The following is a 20,003-nucleotide window of genomic DNA, read 5'->3' as shown; positions in this document are numbered from 1 at the left end:
TTCGGTGGGGAGTGATTGTACTGAAGGCACTGGGCAGTGGGCATGGTGCTGGTGAATGAGAAGAAGACGACTGAAAACATATTTAGCGCCAGCAAAGAAGTATGGAAGGAAGACGACACCCCAATGCTCTAACTTCAACAACTTGATTTTCAGGAAATGCACCTATATAACCCATGCACAGTGGAGCCACCTCATCCAAATGTTAACCATCTAAAAAAGCCGTCTCCTTATCTAACAAGTCGACCGAAGGGGCACTAACACACGTATCACTATACCACCGGACAGCCTGACCCTCAATAATCTCTCGCACGTCTTTATCTTTGTGCTTCGCAAGAACCCGGCAGGATCCATACACCGGCGCACAGCTGCATTCCTGACAGTGAGTTGATTGCTTTTAGTTGATTGACCGTATTGCTTATTTTTCACGTTTAGGCTATGTACCCGAAATCGGTCATTAAGACATCTCCCTGTCTGTCCGATGTATTTTTTCCCACAGGACACCGGAAGCTCATTTACAACAGCTTCTACGTAACCCACTAGTGCTTTTCGATGATTCGTAGAGCATCGGGTAGCTGGCTTGCGGTACGGGTCCGTTAATCGACATATTTTCGCTAGCTTTTCTGGTGCTGATAAGATCAATTTTTTGTCCACCCGGCTGGCCATTTTCTTAAGATTATGTGCCGTTCTCTGCAGGTAGGGCACTACCGCTACCTTCCTTCAGGGTTCCGTCTGTTGATTTGCCGCATTCCGAATTGCGCTATCTGACCTGCACCTTTTTAGCAGCGCCTCTACGACCGAAACTTGCACTGATTCCGGAAACCCTGCTACTGATAACCTTCCTGACTGATCCATAAGGCTCGTATAGATCTTATGGTGGCAAGGCTTCCTTAAAGCATTTCCAAAGCATAAGTTGACAATGGTCCTCTTGACAAGCTTCGAGTGGGCTGACCGATACGATAACAGGTGCTTTTTAGCTCTAGGTTTATACTCCCAACACGTGTGCCGTTCCATGAACTCCAGCTGAATATCTAGGAAACGGAGCACGTTATCGGGGGGCTCTTCAATTGTTTGAGTAAGTGGGCTAAGGCTCACTTTCTTTTCTGCAGGCCTTAGCCCATGCATACCTTAGCCCATGTTTTCAACGATGTACCTAGGTTCTGTTGCTGAAGTTAGTTAAATACCATTAAAGGGCCCCTCACCAACTCTGGCCATATTGAGGTGACAAGCGCAGAGAATAGGATGCGCGATAACGATCATGCCTGCAAAGTATTAAATCACTACGGAAAGATGTGAAATTTGAAGCCGAACGCCGTTGGCCCTTCCAGTCGCGGCCGCCGCGCTCCAAACTGGAGGATGACGTACACGTGCTAGTGCGCCTACGTGTTCACACTGTGACGTCGCTCGTGGTGACACCTGACTTCTAGAATTATACATACGAACATCTGTTATTTCTGTAATATATTGCTAGAATAGACGAATTATAGCTTACAGAAAAAATAAAACACACAAGCCGAATGTCTACATGTTTTCGTTTTGCTTCGCACCACAGCAAGAGAAATGTACTTCCGTTTCGTCCACTTGTTCCCACAATGTACAGTCGCGCGCGCAGACACCGAAACTATCATTTCCTACCATGTTCCAGCGCGGGATCATGGTCTGTGATCAACTTGTGTCTGCCTTAGTATTCTTCTCGCACAGACGCTAGTCAACCGCTAATCAAGTATCCTCGAGCAGAGCGCGCAAAATCGTGCGCTGTGCTAAACGAGACAGTCGCAACAGCTCGCACGCAGCGCCGTCAGCTCGCCGCGCCGCAAATGAAAAAAAAAAAAGAATAGAGGACGCTTAAGCTTCGCTTTCAAGAGTGGAACGCGATAGCGTTATCGGACCCCGTTCGCACCACCCACTCAAAGTGACCTACGTCAGCCAAACGTCGTGATCGGCATGGTCAGCAGGGCCGCGACGCGCCATGATAGCGGACGCGATCATGGGGCGAGTAGCGCGCCACGTGTCGGGGCTGCACCGTACATTGCGAGTAGGGGGTCTCCTGTGTTTGCCCAGAGATGGCCCTGCGTGTGCGCAGAGCCCAGAAGAAATGTAGAGGAAACGTACTTCGCTACTCGTGTAACTGCGACTTGTGTAATTCACATGCTCATAATTACCGATGTACACCGCAGTATAACTTTATACGGCACGTTTCTAAGGAAACACCGCATTCACTAGAGGTGCTTTTGTCCCGCTTTGAACTATCGAGCTCGTGGCTGAGTATCAATAAAGAAAAAAGAACTCGTGGCTGAGTGGTAGCGTCTCCATCTCGCACTTCAGAGACCCTCGTTCGATTCCCACCCATCCCGCCTTGCAAGTTGTTTTTTATTTATGAATTGCCTTCCGGGATCTTTCGCTCATGGCCACCGCCGCCGACTCCAAAACCGATGCCGACGACACCTGATTTTCTGCGACACGAGCTCTTTAACGCTATCGCGTTGAAAACGAGAAAAAAAAATGAAGGCGAGGCCCGTGACGTCGCGCGATCCTCGAGGCCCGTTATGGCAGGAAAGGACTTGCGCTGGCTACGCGGGGCAAGTGGAAAGAGCGTGTCTGTTTGCGGTGAAGCTCGCCTCCTCAAATCATGCGTTCACGACACTGAAATATTTGTATCTCGGCTATTAATGAGCCGATTTAAAAACATTTTACGGCAGAACGCCCCCTAAAGGAAACGTAACAAGTTCCAGCGTTTACCGAAAATTTGCTATGGCGCTCGGTGAGGGGCCTTTTAAGGCAATAAGCAGAACATGGGAATTGAAAACAAGGGACACTCACCGATTTGATTTTGGTTACCTTCAGTTTCATATTTCACACCGCGCGCCAGGCATCGCTAGTATTAACGAGAGATTAGTGATTAGGAGCATCGCAGTCGCATTAAGACTCTCAGAATTGAAAGCTTGACATAACTTACTGACTTTGTTTATGCATAATGGTTTCTTTTGGGACTTCATTTGGCTTAAACAATTACTGTGACAACATTCTGCTTCCCACATTGTCGATATAACGCTCAGTTTTCGGACAAAAATAAGGAACACAAAAATCCGATGACACTTAAAGGGAAGCTGAAACGGTTTTCAATTTCCTTGAATTGCTGGGATTGGGAAGAACAGACGTAATAATTTACGGTTCCGAATTTTTTTTCTTCGTTTTGTTATTATAAGGGGCGGAAATCGCTTTCTAAATCACCCCCGCGGACACGCCCCCATCGCTTCCCGCAGCGTCGGGTGAGGCGGTTGCGAGAGGAGAAAACCGGCGAGGGTGACGTCACGCGCGGGGACCGAGCTGCCGGACCGGCGTGCTGGCATGTGCTGGCATGCCTCTTTCCGTCCTGCGCTTTACTGAACGACGCCACGATAGATTTGCCGCCGCCGCTCACGTTCGTTTTCTATTGCGATTTTTGTAAACTGTTCTTTCCTTCTGCGCTGCGTGAGTGCCTACAGCCAAGGGCGCCCAACATGCCCTCGTTCTGTGCCGCATTCGGCTGCGCGAACACAAGCGGGCGAGGCGATGTGGTGTTTCACAGGTTCCCGAAGGACAAGAAGCTTGCAGCGCAGTGCGGTGAGGAGAGATAAGTTCGTGCCGACGAAATCAACTGTGCTGTGCTCGGACCATTTCCGCGATAGCCGAGTAGCCTTACGACAAATGAGGAAACGCGTTGTTGCTAGCGTTGCTATACTCCGTTTCATACATCAGGTGCAATGCTGTGGAGGCTTGAGATACTTCTTGCAGTAGCTGCGTTCGCACTTAGAAAAATTTCGGTGTTTCTTGACCCGATTGTAGAGAAAACTTTTCATATATAAGCTCAGTTCTGAATGAAAAAAAAATAATTTACCCATAGGAACAATCCGTGTACTTATACGGCTGCTAACACGTTCTTTTAAATCAATTTTCTTTTCGGCATTCTTTAATTGCAGCCCGTCGCGGCAGCTTCACGTGCATGCTCGCGCGAGCAAACGCCGCTGGCACGCTGCGAAGCAAAGACGGTAACGCGCGCAGTAATAAATTTTGGTGACCGGACTACGTGCGTAGCTTCCACAGCGTTGCACCTGAGGTATGAAATGGAGTATAGGCTTGCCTAGTGACATTCGACGTACGCTTGCAGTTATCGTGTTGACCACACGGCGGTGCTAAAACTGCCTAATATTTTTTATGTCAACACTAGCATGGAGCACGCATACCAATTCTTGATTGAGCCACAATCGCAAAGTCGTCGATCCATAGTACGGATATTGCACATATAATACCTCTGGCCATCTCTGGATGTGTATGATAAGCAACTTCCATGACTGTACCTCGCAGCACTGCATGTGCGCGCTTTGAAACGCGGCACTTATGTTCGCGATCGTGTATCAACAATAAAAAACCAAGGGACTTTAGACGAGCAGCGGCAATGTGCATGACATCGCGGAATCGCAGCCGTGTTTACAATCTAATGAGAAGTTAGTGCTTCGGCATTCTTCCAGCAGCAAGTTCCCAGTGACACATTAGCGCATTTTTTCTGCCGTCATTGGAACGTGCAGCTACATGAAAAAAAAAACATATGTACCAGCTGAGATTTCCAACGCGCGAGAAGGTGCACACATCGCTCTCGCTTTTGGCACACTCAACATCGCCGTTGCCGCCATCGTTTTCCGTATCGGCTGTCGGTTCGAACTTGTACGGCGAAAATACAAGCTGTCCGAGACAGCGAGAACGTTCCATAATGCGTACAACTCAGCTATAGACAAGAACGGCACCGAGAGCGGCGCTGCTGCGCCGGCGTTGAGAGCGCCGCATGCGGAGCAAAATTCTATTAGCCGGTGGTACCCCTCTCCCATCTCTCGTTCGCGCCGCCTTGATTGCCTCCTGCACTGCTCGTGTTTGGGCACGTTTCGCGCCGCGCGCGGTGTGTGCGCGTGGACATTTCCTTCGAAGGGCGGTGTACAGTCTCTCTCACATTTAGGGAAAAACTCGAAGCGCAGCAGCTCGCGCAGATGCTCGAGGGGCGGGATCTTGAACGGCGTCGTCTGCTACGGCGGCGCACGCTGGCCGCATTGTCGAGAAACGTTCTACTGTCAGGTGCAGGGCGCTGATCACATCGTTACTGCGTGAAAGGAGCCGGTATTCTTTGCTAAGCGTTGCGCGACGCCCACTGATACGCCTCGAATGTAAGTTCATCGCTGCATGGCAGTCATAGACGACGTACTGATTCCATACATTCTTGACGGCCCGTTTCTGGAAGGCGACTATATATTCTAACGCGATAGGACGCCGATCCACACTGCTCGTGCTGTGCAAGAACTGCTAGAAGAGCGCGCAGTCACTCTCTTGGAGCGGCCGCCTCAATCCCCGGGCGCCAACATCATTTAAAATGTCTGGGGCTCGTTGAAAGTATCGCTGGCGCAACATCCCCTCTATCAGTCGCCCGAGGATAGGCTTCGATCCACCATCGTCAGTGACTGAGACGTGCAGCGAATGAACACATCCCTGATCAAGTCATTCTACACTTCACTGCCTTCCAGGATGAGCGCTGTCATCGCTGCCGCTGGGGACATGACGAGATACTAACTGAAGTTCCGAGCGTGACGTGTCCAATTCCCCACCGGCGGGCAGGGTCTGTCTGGTGTAGCGAATGATTATCGAGAAAAATCACTTCCAGCTCATTGTCTGAACCTAAAACGTTCATTTAATCGTGTCCGTTTGTTTCACCGTGTTCGACTCCCATTGTTGAGTGCTTTGTTTTCCTTTCGAGTCAAACAAAGACTGAGCACGTTGCGCGCACATCTTGGTGTGTTTTGTCGCTGCTCATTACGGTAGCACACACAGTGAAGAAATATACGTGCACACGCTCAGTACTCCGGCCCTTCGAAAGAACAAATGAACCATGTTGTCAAAAGAAGTTTGTGGAACTCCATTAGCGTCAATGAAGGATCAGAGTGTGGCGACGCACAACGTTTAGTAAAGAATATCAGCTCAGTTCCCGCAGTACCGATGAAATCGGTGCACTGCCCCTGACAGTACCACGCTTCCCGAAAATGCGGCCAGCGCGCGCCGCCGTAGCAGACGACGCAGATCACGACACCGCCCCTCAAGCGTGTGCGCCTGCTCGAGCTGCTGCCGCCGCACGACTCCATTGCTTGCCGCATCGCGATGCAATACATTCCGAGTTTTCCCCTTAGTGTGAAACAAACTGCACACGCTATATTTGCCTTTAAGAAGATCGGTACGCTTGACGATTATTTTTATATGGCTGCAATGCGGCGAAAGGGCAGCGTCTGCTTAACCATGTAAGGGACGCTGAGCAGGTAATTGGAAACGACATCGTATGTGCCGCCGGAAAAATCGTCAGCACATACGATGCGGCACATACATACGGCACCTACGAGCTAAAGTCATTTTTGCAGTTTCTCACATTATGTTTGCTACAAATCCGTGTTGTCTCTGATGGCGACAACGGACTTCTATCGACACTGTGCGGAAATAAACAAGATATATCGCTGCATAGCACAAGTACGACATGCGCACACAACTTTAACTAGTACGTCCCCTACAATATGGAATAGAGGCAGCAATGTAGACAGCTTGGTCATTTTTTAACAGTACTCAAGAGACGGAAGTTGAAAGTATTATTAATCATTCCTGCTTCAGCAATCCCGGCGCGACCAAGACGCGGGTGTGTATCGTCCAGTAACCCGATCGATCGGTGCGATGGTGAAGCGGGAATGAACTCCGGTCATGTTCAATGCATCATGCACATATTCAATTTCTCGGCACGCGTGAACTTCGGCCACTGCTAGCGCATACAACAGACGTGGTTTCCATTCTTAGACAGCGCACACACAAACGAAACACGAGAAAGAAGACAGGACAAGCACTCGTTGAACTTAAAGTTTTTGTATGAATAAAAGGATTATGTACCGAGTAATTATTAATTTCACGTGGGTTAGATATAGAAACCGTCATACACTCAGGAGTGATCAATAAACGATCTCGCTTCGTTTGCCAGATGTTTACTTCGCTCGGCGCACCGCAGTAATCCATGTCTGTCGTCTGCTTCTTTCGTACCATTTTCTTGTGAATCGGTATAATTTCACTGGTGGCATCAACCTTTTCATGTTTACATTGCTGTCGTGACAGTTAACAACACAATAATAATTTCCGGTCATCCGAAGAGGCGCCGTCGCAAACAAGAGACGTTTCGCGCGCAGCGCGAACTGAACGCGGGCGCGACCGCGAAGGGAAGCGGCGACGGAAACCTACACCTTCTCGCGTGCAGCGCGCGCAAGAAAGCCTTCTCGCGTGCAGCGCGCGCTCAGCCTGGCCTCCTCTGGCTCAGCGCGAGCGAAGGGAACCGGCGGAAGCAAACCCCCGGGGGATTGGAAACCGTGCCGCCAGAGGAGAAACGAGCGCTGGCGTCTCGGGCGAAACTTGGCGTGCGCTCGTCTATGGAGCCAGAACAGAACAGCGTGCTTAAGGGCCGTTTATAATTTGACGTAACGCACGCGCGCGCGCACGCTACGTCGCGTCGGCGAAAATAGGACAAGAACGGCACCGAGAGCGGCGCTGCTGCGCCGGCGTTGAGAGCGCCGCATGCGAAGCGTAATTCTATTAGCTGGTGGTACCCCTCTCCCATCTCTCGTTCGCGCCGCCTTGATTCATAATGCAAATAGAAGTGAGGCGTGCAGACAGGACACAAGAGTAGAGAAGTGGACAACACGAACGCCGCTTTGATTGCCTCCTGCACTGCGCGTGTTTGGGCACGTTTCGTGCCGCGCGCGGTGTGTGCCTACGTGTGTGCGCGTGGACATTTCCTTCGAAGGGCGGTGTACAGTCTGTTCCACATTTAGGGGAAAACTCGAAGCGCATTGCATCGCGATGCGGCGAGCGCTTGAGTCAGGCGGCGGCAGCAGCTCGCACAGGTTAAAGCACAGGTGCTCGAAGGGCGGGATCTCGAACGGCGTCGTCTGCTACGGCGGCGCGCGCTGGCCGCATTGTCGGGAAGCGTTCTACTGTCAGGTGCAGGGCGCCGATCACATCGTTACTGCGTGAAAGGAGCCGGTATTCTTTGCTAAACGTTGCGCGACGCCCACTGATACGCCTCGAATGTAAGTTCATCGCTGCAGGGCAGTCATAGACGACGTACTGATTCCATACATTCTTGACGGCCCGTTTCTGGAAGGCGACTATATATTCTAACGCGATAGGACGCCGATCCACACTGCTCGTGCTGTGCAAGAACTGCTAAAAGAGCGCGCAGTCACTCTCTTGGAGCGGCCGCCTCAATCCCCGGGCGCCAACATCATGTAAAATGTCTGGGGCTCGTTGAAAGTATCGCTGGCGCACCAACCCCTCTATCAGTCGCCCGAGGATAGGCTTCGATCCACCATCGTCAGCGACTGAGACGTGCTGCGAATGAACACATCCCTGATCAAGTCATTCTACACTTCACTGCCTTCCAGGATGAGCGCTGTCATCGCTGCCGCTGGGGACATGACGAGATACTAACTGAAGTTCCGAGCGTGACGTGTCCAATTCCCCACCGGCGGGCAGGGTCTGTCTGGAGTAGCGAATGATTGTCGAGAAAAATCACTTCCAGCTCATTGTCTGAACCTAAACCTTTCATTTAATCGTGTCCGTTTGTTTCATCGTGTTCGACACCCATTGTTGAGTGCTTTGTTTTCCTTTCGAGTCAAACAAAGACTGAGCACGTTGCGCGCACATCTTGGTGCGTTTTGTCGCTGCTCATTACGGTAGCACACACAGTGAAGAAATATACGTGCACACGCTCAGTACTCCGGCCTTTCGAAAGAACAAATGAACCATGCTGTCAAAAGAGGTTTGTGGAACTCCATTATCACCAATGAAGGATCAGAGTTTGGAGACGCACAACGTGTAGTAAAGAATATCAGCTCAGTTCCCGCAGTACCGATGAAATCGGTGCACTGCCCCTGACAGTACCATGCTTCCCGAAAATGCGGCCAGCGCGCGCCGCCGTAGCAGACGACGCAGATCACGACACCGCCCCTCAAGCGTGTGCACCTGTTCGAGCTGCTGCCGCCGCACGACTCCATTGCTTGCCGCATCGCGATGCAATACGTTTTGAGTTTTCCCCTTAGTGTGAAACAAACTGCACACGCTATATTTGCCTTTAAGAATTAAGGTCGGTACGCTTGAGGATTATTTTTATGGCTGCAATGCGGCGAAAGGGCAGCGTCTGCTTAACCATGTAAGTGACGCTGAGCAGGTAATTGGAAACGACATCGTATGTGCCGCCGGAAAAACCGTCAGCACATACGATGCGGCACATACATACGGCACCTACGAGCTAAAGTCATTTTTGCAGTTTGTCACATTATGTTTGCTACAAATCCGTGTTGTATCTGATGGCGACAACGGACTTCTATCGACACTGTGCGGAAATAAACAAGATATATCGCTGCATAGCACAAGTACGACATGCGCACACAACTTTAAATAGTACGTCCCCTACAATATGGAATAGAGGCAGCAATGTAGACAGCTCGGCAATTTTTTAACAGTACTCAAGAGACGGAAGTTGAAAGTATTATTAATCATTCCTGCTTCAGCAATGCCGGCGCGACCAAGACGCGGGTGTGTATCGTCAAGTAACCCGATCGATCGGTGCAGTGGTGAAGCGGGAATGAACTCCGGTCATGTTCAATGCATCATGCACATATTCAATTTCTCGGCACGCGTGAACTTCGGCCACTGCTAGCGCATACAACAGACGTGGTTTCCATTCTTGGGCAGCGCACACACTAACGAAACACGAGAAAGAAGACAGGACAAGCGCTCGTTGAACTTAGTTTTTATATGAATAAAAGGATTATGTACCGAGTAATTATTAAATTCACGTGGGTTACATACAGAAACCGTCATACACTCAGGAGTGATCAATGAAGGAGCTCGCTTCGTTTGCCAGTTGTTTACTTCGCTCGGCGCATGTCTGTCGTCTGCTTCTTTCGTACCATTTTCTTGTGAATCGGCAGAATTTCACTGGTGGCATCAACCCTTTCATGTTTACATTGCTGTCGTGACAGTTAACAACACAATAATAATTTCCGGTCATCCGAAGAGGCGCCGTCGCAAACAAGAGATGTTACGCGCGCAGCGCGAACTGAACGCGGGCGCCACCGCGAAGGGAAGCGGCGACGGAAACCTACACCCGTTGGAGATGAAATCGCTGCACCAGGGGAGATACGAGCGCTGGCGTCTAGGATGAAACTTGGCGTGCGGTCGGCAGCAAACGTAACCGGCGGCTTCCGACGCGCTCCGACGGGCCCGGCGCCGATTTGGCTCCTGAGCCATTCGCGCGTCGGAGTCGGCGGAACTCTCGCACCACAATGCATTGCGCGCGAAGAAAAAGGCGCCAACACAACTCCGCAGACGGTTTAGCGGACGGCGGGCGACTTGGCGAACGTTCTGCGCATGCTCCGAAGATAGCAGCCGACGGCGCGCACGTTGAAGTAGAGAGGGGATGCCATCTCGGCTGGCGCAGCGCAACCGACGTAGCGTGACTGACCGCGAACGACGCTCGCCCGCGCGCCGATAACGTCGGACTATAAACGTGCCTAAAACGACGGCGCCGACCGGCGACTGCCACGAGTGATGTCACGGCGGCCCCGACCAATCACGGGCAACAGCGGCATTCCCGCGATACCCTGAGGCGCTGGTGCGCGTTTTCATGAAAAAACAGCCGTTTGCGCTTGTTTCCGCCCTTTTTGAACCAGATATTCGTGTTCAGGGGACTCAAAACTGTCGAATGCTGCAGAGAACTCTTCGAAAAGTGTTTCAGCTTCCCTTTAGGCACTTATGGGTTAATAATTACAAAGCATTATTGTTCTGCTTGAACGCCGCTGAACGGTCCTTCGAGTTATGAACTCGTGCAGAGCAAGCCAGTGCATTGAAACAATTGCCCAACGCGTCCTGAATGGCACAAGCCCGGTGGACTTGGATTCGGGATGTCATGCTGCCTTCACTTTGCTACCTAAGGTTCATCCTTTTGCGCTGTAAGTTTAAGTTCAGAATTATTTACCTACTAGGGCCAAATGAAGTTTTACTGAAATACTTTTACTGACTGCCATAGAGTCTAAAGAGGACTGCTCCATGCAGTTCGCGGTAACTCTGACGTCGCCGCTTTTGTCACGCGGAACTTGGAAATGGGAATGTCGGTCCAAGTAGTATAAGGCAGAGTGCCCAGACCTGCTATCTGGGAGGTACTGGTTTTGCCCAGTGAGTACAATAGTCGGCCTCTCAGCGTTCTGTAGTGGGTTGGAAACTCACTACCACCAACGTTTTAGGGAGCAGCTCTTAGGCGCCCATTCCTGCTGCAAGCATTGGCGTCCCTCGGCGTAACCAAGTGAACGAGCAAAGCGAAGGGTCAAAGAACGAACACGGAGCGCAGCGGTGAATCAAAGACGGCGATAGCAAAGACAACGACGAGAGGAGGAAAGCGGAACCATGAGGCTGAAACCCGAGAAGGAGGGTAACCTATGCAGTCGCCATCTGTCGGAAGCACGTCCCTTGCGTAGTATGAGGGATCACGCGGCGCGCTCCTCATAGGTTTCGCTTACGGCGCTCAGTAAAAACACCACACGGCAGCCCTCCTGGACAGTTATGTAAGTACTCTCAAAACGAGGGAAGTTTTTGAGAAACGATATAATAGCCTTGGGCCAACTGAAAGCATAGAATAATTTACAAACGCTATCTCTTTATCGAATACGTGCAGTGAATGTCACTGCGCGTGGTCGCCGCGATGGTCTCCCGAACCGGCTTCTTGCGGGAAAGGTACGCAAACGCTGAGAGTAAACTATGTGAAATATGTTGTTATAGGGGGCTATCTGTATAACCAAATGGAGCATAAGAGATTGACGCGTCAATGCAGTGATCGCACGGGTTCGCAGCGACTGACTGCGCATCTGCATGAGTGTCGGCGCACAATGTTTTGCTTTCGCTGTGAGTGCGTTTTCTTACCTTGCCGTGAGGTTTAGGCAGCAGCAAATGAGCATTTGACAGTACATTATCAACTATTGTTGCGTGGACGCTATCAGAACTGCTCAAAAATAATTTCATTACAGAGACTTTGTCGCAATGATTCAATCTTTTTTTTTCTAAATTCATGGATATTTCAATATTATTTCTCAAGTTGCGTCGCACTGTATGTTTACCGGTCTTCTCAGCGTGTGATTTTCCCCTACTTCGTTTTCCTAATCCAGAGCATTAATTCTAAACACAAGCATGACCATATGCCATGCCCTTTTTAATGTGGGTCTTATCGCTCCATTTCCGTTCCATTGAACTTGCCCGTATCTAGCATCAACAAGTTCAGACACCAAACCGTCATGACATTAGCCGGGCAGTGAGCGCGGGCGAGCGTCTCACTGCGCGTTTTCTGCTACTCGGCGGACATAGCAGTGCCGGCGCCGTAGCAAAAATCTTCCTCGCGTGTGTGTTTGCTGCATACCCGAGTTGTAGCCGATGGCTGTCTGCCGGTTCTAAGTTTCGCCAGCGAAGCTTCACACAGCTCCTTGCCCTACTGCTACGTGTGAATGAGGCTGACACCGGGCTCCGTTGCGTACGTCTGGCACTGCGGCACCGAGCAGTAGCCTACCATGCTGCACGCCTTCAAAGGGAGCAACTACCTATTATAGTACTTTCAAATGTTGTCAAGCAGACACCCATGGCGGTAAAGCCTCACCATTTAATCAGAACCGCAGCGCAGGTGGGACTTTAAACTTTCGTTTTCCGCTCGCTTGGGCGCTTCCGAAGCAGCCGACGCGGCTGCTGTGTCCACGTGATCCCTCATGCCACGTCACGCCGACGGTGGCGCTAGCTTTTCGAGTGGTGGAGCTCGCCCCCATAGCATGAAACGAAAGGTGTAGTGCCGCACAGGACGGGCTTTACGACGACAACGGCCACCAGATCGCGTCAGAGTCACGCTTCGTCTCTGTGGAAACAAAGCACTGCATTGGCAGCGGCTGCTGTGAATCACACCCACACGTAATGCCCACTCTGCTTCTCGCGAAATCTCAATTAGCGAGGCGGTTGTGGCCTACTTCGCTCCATTTGCAACGTGCCGCACGGGACACGTTGTTCAGGCCAGTCGAAAAAATCGCGGAATGAAAACACTATACGGCTGTGCTCAAATTCTTTCTTTCAAATTTCTTCCGTTCTTGTTTTACGTTAATTTATTTATAGCGACTACCGCGGAGAGATAAAATTACCGATATACACCGCAGTATAACTTTCCACGGCTCGTTTCGAAGGCAACACCGCATTCACTAGAGGCGCGTTTGCACCGCTTGGAAGCATCGAACTCGTGGCTGAGTGGTAGCGTCTCCGTCTCACACTCCGGAGACCTGGGTTCGATTCCCACCGGGCCAATCTTGGAAGTTGCTTTTTATTTATGAAGCGCCTGCCGTGATTTATCGCTCACGGTCAACGCCGCCGACGCCGACACCCGACGCCGACGACACCGGCTTTTCTGCGACACGAGCTCCTTAACGCTATCGCGTTAAAACGCAGGCGAGAGCTTGCGCGGGCAAGGAACGGGAGGATAACACGGGAGCGAGATTACAGTGGCGCCGCAGTGATGCCCTTTCCCAATACACAATGCCCCAGCGCGGCAGTTCCCTTTTGCCCGCTTTGCTCTTTCGGGGTGCGCACGGGACGTGGTCTCGCAGCCAGTGGAAATTTAGGCGCGGTTTCACTGCTTCATACGCCGTTTTTTTCTGTCTAAGTTGGCCATTTGGTGCGTTCGCATCAAAAGAAAACAGTGCCATTGTTTACTTGAAACGTTTCTCGCTACTGTTTAACATAAACTGAAATCTACTAGATTTCAAGGTGACTTCTGAAGCTTGCTGAAGCGTCGGTGGTGAAAGGGAATAGTTGATTGCAGCACGACGTATCCTGTCTGCAAAGCGGCTTGCCTAAATTATATCATAGACACATTCTCTGGCCGAATGCTAAAATCCCCCTACAAGGTGGAATGAAAGGTTTTGTTTAAAATAATTTAATTAGTGGACACGCGTTATAATTGCCTAAAAGCAGGCCGATCAGCGACAGAAATTTCCGATTACCGGGTCGTAGCAATCCGCCTAGCAGCCTTCTTGTGCGAAAGCTCACAAGTTGCCGATATTCCACCGCGCTTTTTACGGATAGTCAGTCTTTCTATGGACAGTCACGGATAAGTCCCCTTTCTCCTTAAAAAGTAATACGGCCAATCATAAAGTGGCATCCGCGATTGACCGTTCCATAGCATTTGCCAGTCGTCGTGGAAACGCTAGCCACTGATTTACTCTATATTTATTAAGCTTCGTCAGTTAATTGTACCATTGCTGATCGGTCGTCGTTCCGAGCTTCTGCGGGTCGAGCGACTGGACACGTATTGGAAGTTTTCCAGCTCTCATCGTATGATTTTAGCTGTGCTCTGAACTAGCCATAGCACTAAATTGCATCTAAGGTTCCTAGCGCTCCCATGAATGCATGTTTGGATGAGTTCGAGCAGTAGCTGGGCCTAGCGCCTGAGTGAGTGAGTGAGTGAGTGAGTGAGTGAGTGAGTGAGTGAGTGAGTGAGTGAGTGAGTGAGTGAGTGAGCGAGTGAGCGAGTGAGTGAGTGAGTGAGTGAGTGAGTGAGTGAGTGAGTGAGTGAGTGAGTGAGTGAGTGAGTGAGTGAGTGAGTGAGTGAGTGCGTGAGTGAGTGAGGCAATGCTCAACCACGTACTTTTCCGAACTGCTCACTACACACCAAATATCAAAGAAATAAAACATGCACCGTGGCTTCATTCCTTAATTCCAGGGACGGGGGCTTCGCCTGCGCAAATTCGATCAACGTGGCATAGGAGAGATGGAAAACCAGCTTTTTCGCCACGCCACGCAGGCTGACGTAATAGTTCTGTGGAAACCCGCAAGGTGGAGAGAAGTAATTAATTAAGGGAAAATGAGACATGCACCCAACCGTATCAATTTATCTAAAGAGAACCCATATGGGCTCTTCAAAAGAAAAGCTTTGCAGTCGAAGAAAACATCGTCTTGATCCGGGACTCGCGCCCGGGACCACCGCCTTTCCGCGGCAGCGGCTCTATCATTAAGGTAACCAGGTGAAGACAAATTCGTCAAGAACTGGAAGCAAAGGCAAGAGTTTGACAATCTCTTGTCTTCGCCTAAAGTTTTTGGCAAGTTCGACTTTGCCCTGCCGTCTGCTCAGGTGGTAGAGCGGCTGAAAGGCGCTGGTCGCGGGTTTGAGTCCCCGACCAGGACGAATTTTTCTTCACTCGTGAAGCTTTTCTTACGACGAACCCGTATGCGTTTCCATTGTAGCCATTGCTACGATTGCGTGGATGTCTAATTTTTCCTTAACTAGCCACATGGGCTGAGCATGGACCTGCCTTTTCCTGGCTGATTAGACTGACTGCGGTAAGCTGTAGATTCTGAGCCAGAATGCGAGTTGAGCCCGTCAGCGTGAGTGAGTTCATAATTCCCTAGGTCTCATTGAGTCCCAGCGAATGTTTCTGTGAGTCTGTGATACTGTATGATTCGGTGACTTGATGCGAGCAAATTAAAGGGACATTAAAGAGAAACAAGAAGTCGACGTGGACTATATAAATAACATTCGAGAAACATCACAACGCTTGTTTCGTGCCAAGAAAGTATTTAGTTTTCGAGAAAATTGCATCTCCAGGGTTTGAATAATTTTTCGAAATTCAAATCTTCCGCCACCGAACCGGGCTGGTGGCGTCGCCTACGTCATCAGCGCCCTTTGCTGCCATCGGTGAGCAAACGGCGCCCAACAGGCCGCGGCACCGAGACAATTCGCCACTACAGCTGTTTTTTGGTCAAGCTTCCATAGACCATTCGGGCATCCCGTGTTATAGAAAATGAAAGTTGAATTCTCTGCTACTTGCAGTTTGTGCGAGTTACACGAGCCAGCAAAACCGACGCAACACTACGCGATAACGAAACTGCTGAAACGCGAAAGCATGGGTGGCGCAGAGTCGAGCGAAAACGAAACCTTTCGACAGCCTGCGTCATTGTCAAGAGTAATTTCAGTTAGTTCCTTTTTCTAAAAATTAAACAGAACTCAATAAGTAGCATTTTATTTCGTCTTCTAATGCAATGCAATGATCTTTTTTGAACGAGTGGCTGAGTACTAGTGACAGCATTTATCTGAGCAGTGCTTTCGTCATCAGGCAAGTGCTTCAAGGTCCCGGGGGAGTCTCTAACCATGTCCTGTATTTACCTAAGTTTCCCGATTACTAAGGGCCTTTTCGCGCTAATACTGACACTTTGCAGATTCCCAAGCGCTAATGTGTCACTTAAGCTTGACCTAATATTTGGCTTTAGTGTACCTTTATTACTTGAATTCAGAAGAACCCATCAGTTTGAGTCGGTTACTGAGCCCTGAGCATTGGTAGGCCACCGAGAGCCCTCAATTAAGCTTATCTGAGTGTGCCTGTGGGAGCATGAGCCTGTGGCCCATATGTTTGAATCAGTTTGCTGAGCCTGGTTGTGGCAAGTGACATTTTGATGGAGCACGGCTCGGTGACATGTTGTTCTGCGCTGCCCGCGTGATCTCACAGCCAACAACAACAACAAAAAAAAAACTGAGCGAGGATTAGGATATTAGGAGTGAGCTCTATACATGTTTTCATTTCGCGATATATTGAGGCATCGTACCAATCACCGCACCTACTGACAAAGTCGGCACGTGTGACGCTATATGGAGACCAGCCTCACGTTTGCCGCTTTCGTGAAACTGGAGCTTATGCAACCATACTGTTAACCGATAACGCATGCGGCGATCGCCATGAAATGAGCTTTCTGGTTCTTTTTTTTTTTCGCTTATGCCATACGGACGGCGCCGCCGCGGGTGCGAATAGCGTCTGGTCGAGGTGGCTTCCCCCGCTGTCCTCCTCCGTTCGCAGTCTTTCATCGCCCGCTGCGCTCTCTCATCCTTCGCTGTGCTCGTTCGTGCGGTCACGCCGAGGGATGTCTAGGCACGCCGGCGCTGAGTGCAGGAACAGGCGCCAAAATGCTGCGCTCTAAAACAGTTCTTAGTGAGCTGAGCGAACTTTCCTTATTTTTCCAACTTGCGGTTTTAATGGCTGTATATGAGTGCAAAGCATTGAGCTTTGCTGGCCTAAATACGGGTAAGAATATTGTCAAGCTGCAAAACAACAGCTTTTAGTTCTTGTGGCAGCGTTCATTCTTTGTAAATGAATGAATGCGAAATAAAGATTGATTGATTGATTGGTTGAAATACGGCAGCTAATTCCAGCAACGACTTTATCGCGGAACTAGGACAGCGCGCATGACAACCAAGCTGACACACTTGCATTACTACAACCTGGGCCCATGCAAACGCGAAGGCATTGTAGCACTCACCTGTGTATAGGAACGCAGATGAAGAGGCCTAATGGTGAATAGGATTCCTCTTCCCCAGTCACCTGGAACTGAAAAAAATTAGAACGTTAATGCCTGAATACCTTTGTTTCCGACAACCTAGGTGCCCATTTTATTTACCGACGAATAACTCATTACCACTTCCGCGGTGTCAGTGGACGGTCGCAAAACGCGTATGAAGAAACGCTTACGCTACGATGAAACGCTCAATTCCTTATCTCTTAGGAATTATCCCATAGTGCCCTTCAAGAAGTTCCTACTTTATAGAAACTGACGTTTTAACTTATGAAAGCCAGAGAGGCGCTCAGCTGGCTACATTGAAATATTACGTCGGCTTGTCTAGAGGACAACCGCTCAGTTGCATCAGCAATATCCGCGCACTCTGTTATCAATAAAATATTGCTACTGCTTTTACTCATCTATGCTTCTTGCGCTACAATATGTTTCTCATGTTAAATCAACAGTCGAGGCGTTTAATCTATAATGTACCCATTACAGCGCATGTGTTCTATTGTTGATCACGAAGGCCGATTTTAGTAATAATTAGAAAGCCTCTATAAAAACTTTGAAGCTCTTACAAGATGAAGCGAGGCACAAAAGAAATAATAAAGCTTTTGAGCTTGTGTATTGGCAGGACGTACATGATCAAATGTTCACGCGCACGCTACGTGTCACTTCAGCGGCAGCTATTTTTGCGACTGAAGGAAGGTTTTCGTGTTCCGCTCTAAGCTACAGCGACAATAGTTCTCTGGTCACTAGTTAAGCCGACACTCTTGTCGCTTTGTCGCCGCCCATTTTATTTCGTTCGAATGGCGGTAGGTGTGAGCTACCAGAAATTCGAGTCGCACCTTGCCGGAACGTCGACTGTAAACGAGGCTGTCCCGCAAGCCAGCCGCCACCAGGTTCCCGGCAGTGACGCAAACAATCAGGGCGTTCAGGATGAGAAGGCTTGTCCCGAAATCGACTTCTGCTGGAACTGACTGAAAGAGACGACACATGGTAGCAATGAAGGTTTCCGTCCTGTCTTTTTTTTTTTTTTTTTCAATCAGCCCACGCCATGCTATTTCGTAAGAGTGGTGTGAGATGAAACGGAAGTCGCACTCTAATGCCTTTCGCAGACTCCGGGCTTTCCCTCCCAGTACGATTACCGTAGGATATAAAAACACACAATGAGGAACGAGTGCCAAGTAGACGTGGTGCGCCACGAGTGACGCAGGACATAATTTTTAATGCTGAAAGGAGAAATGACAGACATAAGTAACAGAGCTATGGCAACAGCGTTGCCGAGCGTTAAAACGTAATCTAACTTGGCTGTTACATGTTTACCGCCTTCCACATACGGCAAATCAAGTGGTTTCATGTTACGCTATTGAAGTTCTATTTCCTACCTGTAACCGGAAATCTCTGAGGTGTGCCTAATGAAATGAGCAATCACTGTGCAAAGAAGGAAGGTGATGTGAAGCATACCTGGAAGTATGGTTCGTGATTCAGTGGTTTATTAGAGTATTCCGATATCTCATTGCTTGAATATGCGCTTAGGGAAAGATATTCCTTTCTTCGGAATCCCAGTAAAATGTTAAGCCTCTTAGTGATTTATTATTATGCATGCAGCGCGGCATAATGAGGCCAAATGAAGACTGACTTCTTCATCTAACTGATTTGTTCGATGGAGATTTTTCGTGTTTCTTTATTTCTGACCATTTACGGATTGTGCAAAGCATAATGTAGATAAGTATATTTACTTATTTATTTATTTATTTATTTATTTGTTCGTTCGTTCGTTCGGTTGTTTGTCTATTTATTTATTTGTTAATTATATTGGTTAGTCACAAAGTACTACATAATTTTACAACCGAGCTGGTGGGGAAAATACGTTGTTTTGCGAATGAGCACGCAAAAACATTGAAAGATTGTAATCGGTGATCAAAATTGAGGGAAAGGAAATAAAATAAAGGAAACACGTGCCGCCACGAAACATGAGCAACGGCAAGGAGCAAGACGCCATGACGCACGCGCCCTCTTTCGGGTCATCAAAGGCAAAGATCGAAATTGCCATGACAGCAGCTTTAAGAGGAAGCTTTAGCTCGGGACCAACTCTGACGCGGCCTATTCAAATACATGTAAAACGCAAAAACAGACGGACGGAAAAAACTTTAATAGAAAAAGGACCTGCGAGGTTGCCAGCCCGGGCTCAGGCCATCCGGGCATTGTGTGCGGTGAGGCATAGCCTTTCCACCGCTGCCCGGGCCCGCTGGATAGCCCGTAATTGGTCGTGTAGTTCTGAGCTAGTCAGAGCGCTTAGCCATCGCTCCTCGAGAAGGTCCGGTTCTATCTTGTCCTCTACGTATACTGAACTGATATGTGTGCACTTCCACAAGATGTGTGCCATGTCTGCGTGTTCGTGTTTGCAGAGCTTGCAGCTTGCGTCTGGATATTGTGTTGAATTTATTCTGTTTAAGTGTGCTGGGTTTCGGAACGTTCTGGTTTGCAATCTTCTCCAATCTGTTTCTTTAGACCTGTCGAGTTGTTTGTGGGGTTGTGGGTACGCTTCTCTTTGTTTC

The 20,003-nt window shown here is 49.4% G+C and overlaps 1 protein-coding gene across 1 annotated transcript in view; it reads right to left on the bottom strand.

Annotated features, from left to right (window-relative positions):
- Window positions 1–20,003, bottom strand: part of LOC139061384 (ATP-binding cassette sub-family C member 2-like) — a 485,203-nt gene that overhangs the window by 368,287 nt on the left and 96,913 nt on the right. The window contains exons 5-6 of the mRNA XM_070541366.1: window positions 18,291–18,422; window positions 17,425–17,492 (exon numbers count right to left, since the gene is read on the bottom strand). Coding sequence (XP_070397467.1) covers window positions 17,425–17,492; window positions 18,291–18,422 — 200 coding nt within the window. The remainder of the gene's footprint in view (window positions 1–17,424; window positions 17,493–18,290; window positions 18,423–20,003) is intronic.

The sequence above is a fragment of the Dermacentor albipictus genome, chromosome 6 (genome assembly GCF_038994185.2).
Source record: "Dermacentor albipictus isolate Rhodes 1998 colony chromosome 6, USDA_Dalb.pri_finalv2, whole genome shotgun sequence".
Taxonomy (NCBI): domain Eukaryota; kingdom Metazoa; phylum Arthropoda; class Arachnida; order Ixodida; family Ixodidae; genus Dermacentor; species Dermacentor albipictus.
The sequence above is the reverse complement of the archived record's forward strand: the minus strand, read 5'-3'. Positions and strand labels throughout refer to the sequence as shown.